Source organism: Gambusia affinis, linkage group LG06 (assembly GCF_019740435.1).
Source record: "Gambusia affinis linkage group LG06, SWU_Gaff_1.0, whole genome shotgun sequence".
Taxonomy (NCBI): domain Eukaryota; kingdom Metazoa; phylum Chordata; class Actinopteri; order Cyprinodontiformes; family Poeciliidae; genus Gambusia; species Gambusia affinis.
The window spans coordinates 29200650-29212706 of record NC_057873.1 but is presented as its reverse complement, the minus strand read 5'-3'; the positions used below and the strand labels follow the sequence as shown (position 1 = coordinate 29212706).

The 12057-nt window shown below is 41.1% G+C and overlaps 2 protein-coding genes across 12 annotated transcripts in view; both read right to left on the bottom strand.

The window, feature by feature from the left end:
* The window catches only part of phldb1b (pleckstrin homology-like domain, family B, member 1b), a 100032-nt gene that overhangs the window by 4110 nt on the left and 83865 nt on the right, over positions 1 to 12057 (bottom strand). For all 11 annotated transcript variants that reach the window (XM_044119357.1, XM_044119358.1, XM_044119359.1 and 8 more), the window contains 3 exons: positions 11443 to 11589; positions 10632 to 10851; positions 8359 to 8444 (listed from right to left, as the gene is read on the bottom strand). In XM_044119357.1, coding sequence (XP_043975292.1) covers positions 8359 to 8444; positions 10632 to 10851; positions 11443 to 11589 — 453 coding nt within the window. The remainder of the gene's footprint in view (positions 1 to 8358; positions 8445 to 10631; positions 10852 to 11442; positions 11590 to 12057) is intronic.
* On the bottom strand, positions 3101 to 6586 carry LOC122832533. The gene is made up of 2 exons (XM_044119371.1): positions 4514 to 6586; positions 3101 to 4423 (listed from the first exon to the last, which is right to left on the bottom strand). The coding sequence occupies exons 1-2, from the start codon at positions 5159 to 5161 to the stop codon at positions 4046 to 4048; spliced, it is 1026 nt and encodes a 341-aa protein (XP_043975306.1). The 5' UTR covers positions 5162 to 6586; the 3' UTR covers positions 3101 to 4045.

Below are 12057 nucleotides of genomic sequence, written 5' to 3'. Positions count from 1 at the left end.
CTGAAAGGGAGGGGCGGCAGACAGACAGAACCAGACTCAGTAGACGTTCTCCATCAAGTTTTCACTCATCAGCCGCTCTGCCGGGACTGGCCCGGCAGGCTCTTACATTAACGTCCCAGCTGAGGCTGAACCAATAATCAATCTTAGATTCTAAATCTCATTTTTTTTAAATTCAGTTGCTTCAGCGAGTCCGAGCTGTAAGTGTTTGGAGAATCTTTACAGCTTGGAGTTGTTGTTTTTACCTCTAAATAATAAATCAGAAAACTAAGGTGAAGAGTGAAACTAGAAACTCTACAGCTTGCCTCAGCCTCAAACAGAAAGTTCTGCTCTGCTCTGTTTGTTTCCTCTCAGAGCGCTCACCCAAATGATTTCCAGAAGAGAAACTCAGTCCCAGACAACCGACCAAGCAATAAAGCTGAAAGAGTTGGACAGGCAGTGTTTTCCAATGATTGTCTGGATTTTGTTGTGATGGTCCCTGGTGGTCAGCACTAGAGATGCACCAGGAAATTGGCCAGTAACCAGAATGGAGCAATTTTTCTTTCTTTGATTGGCCCTGACAGCTAACCAGCTAGCCTAAAAGTTAAGAATCAGATCTTTGTCTCCGATCAGTGAAAGTATGAAGAAGCAACTGTCTGAGTTTAGAATGCAGGAGACATTTAAAACCATTGCATTTGGATTTCTCATCACGCCTAAAGTCCAGAATAGATATAAGAGCATAAACATGGGAAGTTGGAGGAACTGTGGATCAATGAACGCTGATTATTCTCACATATTCTGGAATTGTCCTAAAATTGTTCAATTTTGGAAAAATGTACATGAAACTGTGGAGAAGATTCTGGGATATGATATCCCTGAGTAGTGTGGTACTATATCTTTGAAATTTTAATATCAAAGTAAGGGTAAAAGACAGGTACCTGAGTAAGATATTGTTAATAGCTAGCAAGAAAGCTATTACAAGGAAATGGGGAAAGGCAGACCCCCCTTGTCAAGAACAATGGACTGGAATAATAGAAGAAATCTACATTATGGAAAAACTGACACATTGTTTGAGACTTCAACAAACACAAATGGAAGAGAAGTGGATGAAATGGACAACATTCAAGACAAAAGATAGCGACAAAAATAAAGAACTAGACAAACTAGACGGGACAAAGGTCAAATAGAGGAACAGCTCCCAAGCTAAAGTTTTATGTTATGTTGATTGTAAAGTGTTCATGTACATTGTATATGTAAACAAAAGTGAAAAATACTAATAAAAAGTTCAATGATAAAAAACTAACAAACATTGCATTGGATGAGGGTGGACAGTCCACGCAGCAGGTGTGGTTTCAAAGACACATGTCATCTGCATACCTGCATAACTCCAGCCAATGGAAGAATGGAAGAAGAAAACAATAACGGGCCAAAAACTGACACTTGTAGAACCCCGTGTTAGTGGAGATTGAGGAGAACGTCTCTGTTCTGATGCAGAATGTTCAATCAGTTTGAAGACAAAACCAGAATCAGAATCTACATGTTCAAGAAACAACTGGAGGAGACTTTGTATACCTAGCTGTGCTAATCATGCTAATAAAAGATACGTTGTCATTGACTCAGCAGTAAGAGAGTCCTATAAAAACTGTTCTCAGTCTCCAATCCTAATATCAAACATTTAATAGTCTTTCATGTATTGGATCTCATTTACAAAAACCTGAAATGGGAAAACAGACACAAAGTCTCCAGATGAGTTTAACAAGTGGGGGGGGGCAAATGAATCTACGTAGCAATAATAGTAATACTCAACTAAAAGAAAAAGGTACAGCGCAGTAAAACTACTTTTATATGTACCTTTTTACAAAAAATTTACTCAAGTGAATTTAACAAGTAGTACTCACTTTTGAACAAGCTGAATGTACAGATTGCTTAATATACTGTCAGTTATCAGCTATGAAATACTTCTGGAAGTTGTTGGAAAGTAATATTATGTTGTTTAGATTGTTTTTATTTTAGGAGTTGAATCTGTTTAGCTATTTTGTATCTTTCTGTGAACATGTTGGTGTATTAAAAAGATAAAAATAGATTGTATATTCTTTACACAGTAGCAGATGGGGGTAACAACTGGGGGTTATTCTGAGACTTAAATGTGTGACAAGCTGGATTTCTGCAATTGGCAGAAATACAACCTAACATTATATCATCATTAATTTATAGAATGATTTAAGAAACAATATTGTTGCAACTATATTGTTGTAGTTTTGGATCCTTCTTATTAAAGGACCTAAAACCGTTTATTAAAGGAATAAGTATATTGTCTAGAACGACAAAGAACATTACATGGACACAGTGATTATTTTGAAGAAAGATCAGATCTGCTGTGTTTAATAAATGTTTAACCAGAACAGATTCCAGGAGGATTAGTGAAGCACAGATTTGTTACTTCACTTTAACCTATTTGTTACTTTCTACAGGAAAATCAGCATCTGTTACATTGACACCAGTCCTTGTGTGTAACACATTCTACAATCACAATCTTTAATATGTTTTCTGGAGATGTTGGCATCAGGGCCGCTGGCCCAAACCTCCAAGGGGACAAAGCAGAATTTAATTTTGGGTTCCTCTATATCTGCTATTAACAGGGATTACTGTAAATCAACAGACGATTAGATCATTCAAACAACTGCTATAAACTCATTGCATCTCTGAATAGTGATGTTTATGTTGTATCTTATATGCATATCATCTAGTGGAGACAAAAGCAACAAAAAACTAGTATACTCTGGACTTAAGATGGAGTACATGCACACATATTCATGACATGCTTTGATTAAATTAATAAATTTCCAGTGCTGAAAAATTACCAGGTGAGTCTCTAACCTGAGAATGTGAACCTGTACTGGACTGATTCTGTCTTCAAATAATTTTAACAATATTCCTGGAGAAGATTCATAACTTATAACTTATAAGTCTGAAACAGGAACAAGTCTGAAAAAACATTCTGTGTGCTACACTAGAGAGAGAATCATGATGTCATCACTGCTGATGTCATCATTACCAGTGGAGCTGAACATTCTAATGGTGCATTCACATCAAATATGTTTTGAGCGTCAGGTGAGTCTGGTTTATATTCAGTCTATGTGGACGTTGGACGAACCTAAAGCTCCAAATGGCTGCTAGACACTTGAAGTGCCTCCATATAGACTTTGAATGCAAACTAGACGCGCCTGACGCTCAAAACACATTTGGTGTGAAAGCACCATTATATGTCCAGTGTCACATTAGTTCCATCATATTAGGACTAAAGCCTGGTCCTAATATGATGGACTCATTGCTTTGGGTCAGGGGTAACATTTAGAGGTAAAATGCCAATTAAGGTTTAGTTAATGTTAGAATTAGGAATAGACTAGTATTGTTAGGGTAAAGCAAAATCACAGCTACTAAAATGAAGGGAAATCAATTCAAAGTTCTAATATGGGTTGAAATAGTTTTGACAAACCTGTACAACATTTTGTTTTCTAAATTATTCTATAAATAAACAATGATATAATGCTAGGTTGTATTCTGCCAATTGTGTAGCTGCAGTACACTAGTAGTCTAATGTGTTGGATGTGCTGAGACACATTCAACACATTAGAAACCAATCAGAACCAAAAGTTTGTCTTTTGGTTCTGATTGGTTGTTTCTGGACAGTAGCAGAGCCAGAGGACTTTTCACAGACTCTCTGTTTCATATTCTACTGTCAGACACTTTTAACAAATATTCATCCATCCATCATCTAACACACTTATTCTTGCACACACACATTCACACCTTAGGACAATTTAGAGAGATCAATTAATCAATTAATCTTTGAGAAATTTTACCTGATCAGCTTTTATATAGGAAAGTTTTAATAATGTTTCTTATGCTGTTTTGAACTGATCTTGTGTTTTCTCCATTGATTTTGAAGTCAGGAATTTTATTTCCGTTGAGGCCTGTTTCTGTTTTTATTTACCAAATTTGTGTAAAGCCTCAAATTTCAGAATAATGCTCAGTTTGAGCAAAACCTGGGTTTTGATGGTGACCTAGGTTAATACCACCTTGGTGTGGGTCGGTGTAACGGCCGAGCCGGGCATAGACTGGCCTTCACACCAATGCCAACATGAAGGCCCTCCATGTGACCAGTGGAGGTTGGTCGCATGGACACCTGTCTTTCCTCGGACCTCCATGTTTGTGTGGAGGTTTGACTTTGCCTGGACTCCTCTGATTGAAACCTGGGTGTGGGTCGGTGCAAAGGCTGAGCCAGGCTATGGGAGACCCCTGGTGGATGGGAGGTCTGTCTTTGTTTGGACTCCTCTGTTTGTAGGGAGCCTTCTGTCTGCAGGGGGGCCTCTGGTTGGGTGGAAACTCTTGTATGGTCATTTTCCAGAGCAAGTTTCAACTTCTCCTTCAGGTCTGCCACCTGATCCTGCAGAGATTTCATTGTTTCTTCCTGTACTTTGAATTTGGAAGCTTGCTCAGTGTAACATTTGAGCTCCTCCTCGTATTTAAGCCTCACCTTGTATTCTTCCACCATTACTTCAATCAAACCTTTGTTCCGGGAGGCGTATTTTTCAGCCTCCCTCTTAAAGTGATCCAGCTGCTGAAGTAGGCTCTTGTCGGTTGTATCTTTGGGAGCGGAAGAAACTTTTGACACTTCTTTAATCTCTGCCTCGTTTCTGCCACGTTCACGTTGGGCTTGCAGGTGACGTTCTTTCTCCAACATCTTTTTCAGTTTTTGAATCTCCTCCTGCTGTGCTTGGACTTCAGCCTCATATTCAAACCTTCTGTCTCTTTCCACATCGAGATCAATAATAGTTCTGTGCAATTCTTTATTAAGATCTCCTACCTGCTTTGTGAGATCAGCGATGTGTTGGTTTTTCTCTTCAATGACTTCCACTGAGGGGGAAACCTCGAAGCCAGCAGAGGGAGTTGTTTCCTGCTTGACTTCCAACGATGTTGGACTGTCAGAGTCACCGGAAGGACCGGATTCCCCCTTGATCTCTACTAATTCGTCCTCCGGTTTAATGGGGCTGTCGCCGTCATCTTCAAAAGAAATGACTTCGTCGTAATCGACTTGGATGTTGAGGTCCATCATGTCGAGCCATGAAAGCTTAGCTGGAAAAGCTTCATGTTCACGAACAATTTGTTGTTGATTCATGTCCATTTTCTGGTAAATATTTGCTACTCTGAAATGCGTGTAATATTTCGAACGTGCTCTGAAAAGTGATCTGCCGCGATAGAACCGAGGAACAGGTCTGAGAAAACTCTGTCTGTGAGCTACATTCAAGAGAGAGACTCCTTTGTGGTATCATAGAGTGATGTCATCACTGCTGATGTCACTGATACCGTTGGAACTGAACATTCTATTGTAGCCTGATGCAGCCCTTCACTTCTTCTTCCTTCTTCTCTCTTGCTTTTCTTTTCTCAGACGCTGATATTTACTCTGATTTTCTAAATAAAATAACTAAAGACAAATGTGCATTTCTCTGACTGATTCAGTGTATCTCCCTTTATCAAAACAAAAAAGGAATTTTTCTAAACATTTCCATAAAAGTTACTCAATGTAACAAGTACTACACACTTTCGAACATAAACAACAACAGTAGCCTATAGGCTACTTGTTAACAAGCTTAAGGTGCCGTATTGGTATTCAGTCTAGCTAGTCGTCTTTTAGCTAACATTACCTGCATCCAACAGCAATACTCAACTCAGTTGGTCAGTTTGGGGGGAAAACTGGGCAAAGTTCTTTGCTTTTTGTTGGTTTGCTGAGATGATTCTAACGTACCTGAGTAACTCTACACAGCAGCAGCAGGTGTCCTTCACTGCTGCACAGGTGTAAACCCAGCGAGAGCATCTTAGCATTCATGTTGTATTTAAAGGCGGCTCTTGGATGGTAAACAAGTTATGACGTGTTAACAACAATTAAAAAAGAAAGTGAAAAAATTAAATGAAAAAAGTGACAGAAGGGAAGTGTGGAAGCCCACAACTGACTCTGTGGGCGGGCAAAGCCCACCAATGCAGCCGCGCCTGCACAAAACTCTGCTCAATGCATCTCCAATCAGAAACCAAAGAAAAATCCTCTAAGATATTGTTATTTCCTGTGACTCAAAATGAACACAGACTATGGAAACTGGCAATAAAAATCAAATCCTGAGCAATATTTAAAGATTAAAAAAAATATATATCGCTTTGCTCATTCTTCATGACAACCAGAGCAAATGTGTGTAAGAAAGTTAACATCTGCAACTGTTCTCAGCCTCTGAAAGCAGTGAGTCGGGGCAGAGAGCAGCTCACATGAAGGTCTGCCTCTTGGTAAAGTGACATTGGAAGTGACAAGGAGAATCAAAGTTCCAGGGCTGATCAGAGCCGTGCAGTAAGTCAGAGTGTGCTACGCAGCGACAGGCCATCAAACACACACAGATGAGGAGGCAGCAGCTCAGCTTTGTGCAGAAGTAAAAGAATAAAAAAATAAAGATGAATGTCAGAAACAGAGATGCCTGCATGTATGGCTCTGTGAAAAGGAACATAAAGGAGGAACCCAGGTTCTCTCCCTTCATGTCTCATGGACTGATGGTGACCAGATCTCGTCTCTTCATGCTTGAAGGTAAGTGTGTTTGCTTCTATTGATCCACCCAGCAGGAAAATGTTTTGTTCTACTGACTATGCTGTTTCCAAATTGAAGGAAGAAATTGCTCCTGGATGTTTGATTCCATTCTTTTATTTACAGCGTTTATCTTGGGCAGAATTGGAAGGAAGGTCCCTCCCTGAGAGGAAAATCAAACCCGAACATGAATTTATGCTAAGGATGTTTTACTATCAGCACTAACAGCCGTCAGCTCCAGTCCTACCCTGTCTATCCTGCCACTTCCTGGTTTTGTTCCTCGTAGTTTTGTGGCTACTTGCTGCCAGTACAAACTCTGCACTGGTGGTATTGTGACTCTGCAGCATCCTCCTCCTCAGCAGGAGACAGGAGCCTTCTTGACGCTCTTGGGCATCCTGACTATTCTTCACTGCAGCTGAACCTCATACATTGAAGTTTTCTGTGTTGGAGATTACCTTCCAGCTGCAGGAACAGACACACACACTTCACCTTTAAACACAAGGGAGAGAGGTTCTGCTTTAGGGATCAGTCTATCAGGCAGGCAGAGAGCTCAGCAGGATTCTCTGGTGGTAAAGCTAGTAAACATAGATGCTAACCTCACAAAGAACGGTGGGGACACTTCTGTCAATCTGCCATTTAGCAATCGGCTTCCCCTTGATATATTTTTCTGGATAAATTCTAAAGCGTCAACTTGGCTGATTTGTAAACTTTCAGTTAAATATAGTTTGACATATGTGTTTATGTTTTGCTTTTCAATTATTAAGAATGTTTAAATGGATAGTATTAAGAGTTTTCCAGGCACACAGTGTCTTTTTATAGCCCAATTAAGTAACTATGTTACCTTCAGTTGGAAAAATGCTGTATAAATTAAGTGTGACTGAAAATAAATTCTTCTTAGTAATTTGACACCTTGAAATTGGGCCTCTGTCTCTTTAAGAAGCTCGTAATCTTTCTGACAATCCACTGGCACCACGTCGTCACAACAATGTTCCTTCACGTTGCCGTTAACAACCGTTCTTTAGCTTGGACTGAGCATGTGCAAAATGTTCTCATATGATAAATACTTTAGAGTTTAGCGCTTTAGTGTTAGCTTCCTCTAAATAGCCTGTTAGTGCAACATTTTAGCGGTAGGCTCTCTTAAATAAGTTGGAATAGCGCTGTAGCGTTGGCAGAAACTATGTTTATAATTAGTGTTTCATCTGCCTATGTGTCCTTCCCTCCCTGACAGGCTGTTATTGTAATTCTTAACAGCTCACCTGACTAAATAATGTTTAAATAAACAGATTTAGGGTGAGCACAACTAACTTTGTATTTAGTGGTGTCCACCACTGCTCACAACGTTCTCGACAATAAAAGATTATACACCTAATTGCTCTGTTCAAACCGCATAAACTGTCAGCGTCAAAGAAAGCTGGAAAACATGTGAAGGTTTGTGTTAAAGCTGCAGTTGTTTTCCAGACACTTGATTAATTCTGCTGGGATCCACAGAGGGAGCAGGAAGGATTAGCAAGTCTCTGGCTTTAAACCGACAGGCGTCACAGTCTGTACTTCCTGAAGATTTTAGGCTTCAGGGCTCGCAGCACATTTAACACCCCCATCCCCAGGCCTCCCCACCACCCATCCAGTTCAACTAACAAGTTTGTACACAGTGGGCTCAGGGAGGAGAGTGGAGGGGAGACGACTGAAAGGGACAAACATGAACACGGGACTCGAAGAAAGCAGGGAGAGGAAGGAGAACGGGTGAAAGTTCAGGGTGGTACCTTAGTGGCACTGCGGAGGTGATCATAGTAGACCTCTTCTATAGCCTGGAAGTAGATCACACCCTTCAGCTTGGTCTCATGTTTGTCTGCAGAAAGAGAGAGAGAGAAAGAAAGAGAGAGAGAGAGAGAGCAAAAGAGGAAAAGGAAAAAAAAAATAAAAATCAGCTCTGGTCAGAACCTGATCCGTTCTGACACCGTCTCAGCTGGAGGAGCCGACTCACACCTCACGCATGTCACCCAGAATCCTCCGAGCAGATCCGCACGATGTGCTCATCAGCGCAGGAGCCCGACTTTGATCATGACCAATTTGAGCTTTGTGATGATGGATGGGAAAAGACAAGCACAGCAATATTTTTTTCTCTCCTTTCTGTTTTTTAAAGCAAGTGGAGCTTTTCATTGTGTTTTCAGACTTGCCTGCATTCTTACGCTACTCTGGTACATGATTGCAGTTTGTTTCATCAGCCACTGCAGAACTGCAGTAAGGAACCGGTGGGGAACTCAACAGCCTTCTCTACCTCCAGGCGAAAAAACACTCCAGCAGCCAACTTAAAGAGCAGTAGGTAGAGGCGGGCGCAGCGCCTTCATTTCGAGGAACAACAGCCTGCTTTTAACACGCAGCCATTATCTGCTAATGACCTCTTTAGCATTCAAACAGCCGCGCATTTGCATCTCATTTGACTCCGTCTAAATAAGCCAAAACGTGGCTGTGTTTGAGGCTGATTAGCAGGAATTAGCAGCGCTGCTGACTCCTGCTCGTCACCTCCTGTTACTCTGTGTTCAAGGTCAGGAGACGGGGGCCGCGGCTCTGCATCCCAATCAGCTCGCTCAAAGAGCGCGACGCTGCGGCGGGCCGGGGCGCGTTTCAGCCCCTGCCAAAGTAATCTCGGTACGCCTCCTCGCCCTGGCTCCCTTTCAACAAGGTACCACTTTAAGCAGCTTTGAGCAGAACCTTGTGAGGACTTCAAAGGGCCCGACAGCGAGCGGGTGTCCCACAGCTCCAGGAACCGCGGCGAATTGCACAACATGTCACCCCGCTGGAGGTGCGGAGGACGCATGTTCCAACTGTCGCTGGGCCGCGGCTTCTGCCGCCCTCCATGTTCTACTCTAGCATTTACATACGGAGGCTGATGCAACCCAAAACTAACACCGAGTTCCTCCCCAAACAGAATCCTGCTTGAGGAGCAGTTAACGCTCCGCAGACGAGATTAGCCACGGACGGAGCAACGAACATGTTTGAGTCAAGTTGACAAGTTAGTTTAGCTTCCAATAAAAAATTGGTCCGTTTCCTTAAATTTGGGGGGATCGTATGATACTTACATAAAATATTATCCACTGATTGTGTTTAGCTGCAGATGCATTTTTTTTTACTACAAATCACAAGAATTCACTAAAGGAATGCTGTGTTGTTGAATTTTAGGCAAAAACTTTTATTTTCTTTTGCAAAAGAAGGAATTGAATCGTGCAATTTAATTGAATTGAATTTTGGTGGCAATCTCAGGGCACATCAGTAGAACAAATTGTGAAAAGTGAGAGCTCAGACAATAGAATCATTTGATTATTTGTGTAATATTGTATAAAATGACCTGGAGTGATTAAATGAACAATTTGCCTTTTTTTTAAACGGAGTTATTCAATTAATTGAATAATCAATTAATCATAAGCATAATCAACTGCTAAAATAAACATTAGTTGCAGCTCTAAACTAAAGTGCATCTTTATTTTGCAGAACGAAATATAACAAAGTGGAATAAGAGTACAATACCAACAAAAAGAACTAAATAACAACAAAATACAACTGTTTTCACCCTCAGTCCCAGAGAATAAGGAGAAACTTTAACAAACATTAAATGAATCTAGAATCTGGGTGCAGATATAGTGCAGTGTTGTCCCAGAAGAAGAGCTCAGAACCTCTGTTAGAATCTGTGTGGTTTACCAGGTCTGGACATGGTGACCAGGTCATATTAAGACTGGCGCTGAGAATTTAACATTTTACAACGCAGTCATAAATGTTTCAAATAACACAAAAACAATCAGGAAGCTACAGACATTTCAGGACCTCTTGTAAGAAAAAACTCTGCAGTTTGTGAAAGAACTGTGAAAGGTTAAGAAAGATTACAGAACCAGACTTAAACGGGTTCTTTTCTCATCTTCATGGAGGTTCAGAAAGTTTAGCTTTATTCATCTCCGGATTTCATCCAGAGTTCAACAGTAGTGTGAATGGATTCCTGCTTCCTAAACCTGACTTATTTCAGGCCATGACTCCTGGGTCTTACCAACGTAGTAGGAGAAGGTCCTCTTGAGGCGGTCGAACACAAACCAGCGCTTCTTCCAGGACTTGATCTTCCCTCCCATCTTCACCAGGTAACCCTTGCACATCTTCTCTGTGAGGATGACGTGGTAGCACGTCTCCACGCTGTGGCCCGACGACTCCACATGTGAGCGCAGGTCAAACTCCTCCCTCCTGATGGGCAGGTAGCGGGTCATCGGTCGAGCCTGGACAGACGGAAAAGAAAGATTCAACTTCTGTTCTGGAGATCCTGATATGTTCAAAGATGACATACTCAAAACTTTGGCAACACTTTATTTGAAGAGTTGAGCATAAGACTGACATGGCACTGTCATAAACATGTCATAACACCTGTTATGAACATGAATGAGCCTTTATGAATGTTGTTATGAAGTGTTATTCAGTAAATAACACTTTCAATGCAAAGTTGACACTTTAATGGATTTTCAATACAAGATTTAGAACTTTTCATTAAAAGGGTCATTTTTGTCCAAATAATGAAAAGTTTACACTTAACTGACTTTTAATGCAACTTTGCATTAATAGTGTCATTATTTACCAAATGACACGTCATGACAACAGTCATAAATATTCATGAACAGTCCTTCATGTTTACAACAGGCATTATGTCATGTCAGTCTTATGCACACCGCTTCAAATAAAGTGTTACCAAAACGTCTCATACTAGTTTCCAGTGTTATTTGTAACTTTACATCTGATACCTCTAAATAAAACCCAACTACCTTCTAAAGTTATCCAACAACCTCTAGCACACTAAGTGGGACTGTCACACTGACCTGAGAAAAGTTCTTGGACCTCATCTTGACCTCCCTCTCCACAAGCTGCTGTCTGTGGAAAGTTTCATCCTGGAGTCTTTTCTCCGCCTCCTCCCTCCTCCTCCTCTCCTCTTCCAACATCTGACGGCGAGCCAGGCTCTCTCGTTCCTGGGGGGGAAAAAGTGCTTTCATTAAATATTTTTTTGATCTTTGGGATCAGCTTTGCAGAGCATACAAGATTCTCTCTCTCTCTTTTCTTTTTTTTTTCGTCAGCACAGCACTCATATATTTATGGACATGTTCCCCTGCTGGGAGCTACACATAGACTGAGTGCTGACCTCTGAGCAGATCTACCACAGCAGTGCAGCTGAACCAGTCAGCGGCATCGGCTGGCTTACAGTAGTTACATGTTCTTTTGACATACCAGAGCAACAGAGAAGTAAAAAATGGAATAAAAATGGAAGACACCTGCAAACAAATCTGATCTACACAGATGTTTCAAACTAAAACGTGTTGCAATAAAACCACCTAACACTTTTCCACACCTTCACTACAGGGTGAACCTCTGCAGCTCCCCCAGAGCAACCATGGTCCAAGAGCTACGTGACCCTTCAAAATAAAACGTAGAATCTGATC

Bases quoted from the DNA above. Each gene is read 5' to 3' on its own strand.
- LOC122832533 (XM_044119371.1), bottom strand. From the start codon at position 5,161: ATGGACATGAATCAACAACAAATTGTTCGTGAACATGAAGCTTTTCCA. The intron at 4,424-4,513 runs GTGAGGCTTAAA...AAATCTCTGCAG, and splicing joins TAATGGTGGAAGAATACAAG to GATCAGGTGGCAGACCTGAA.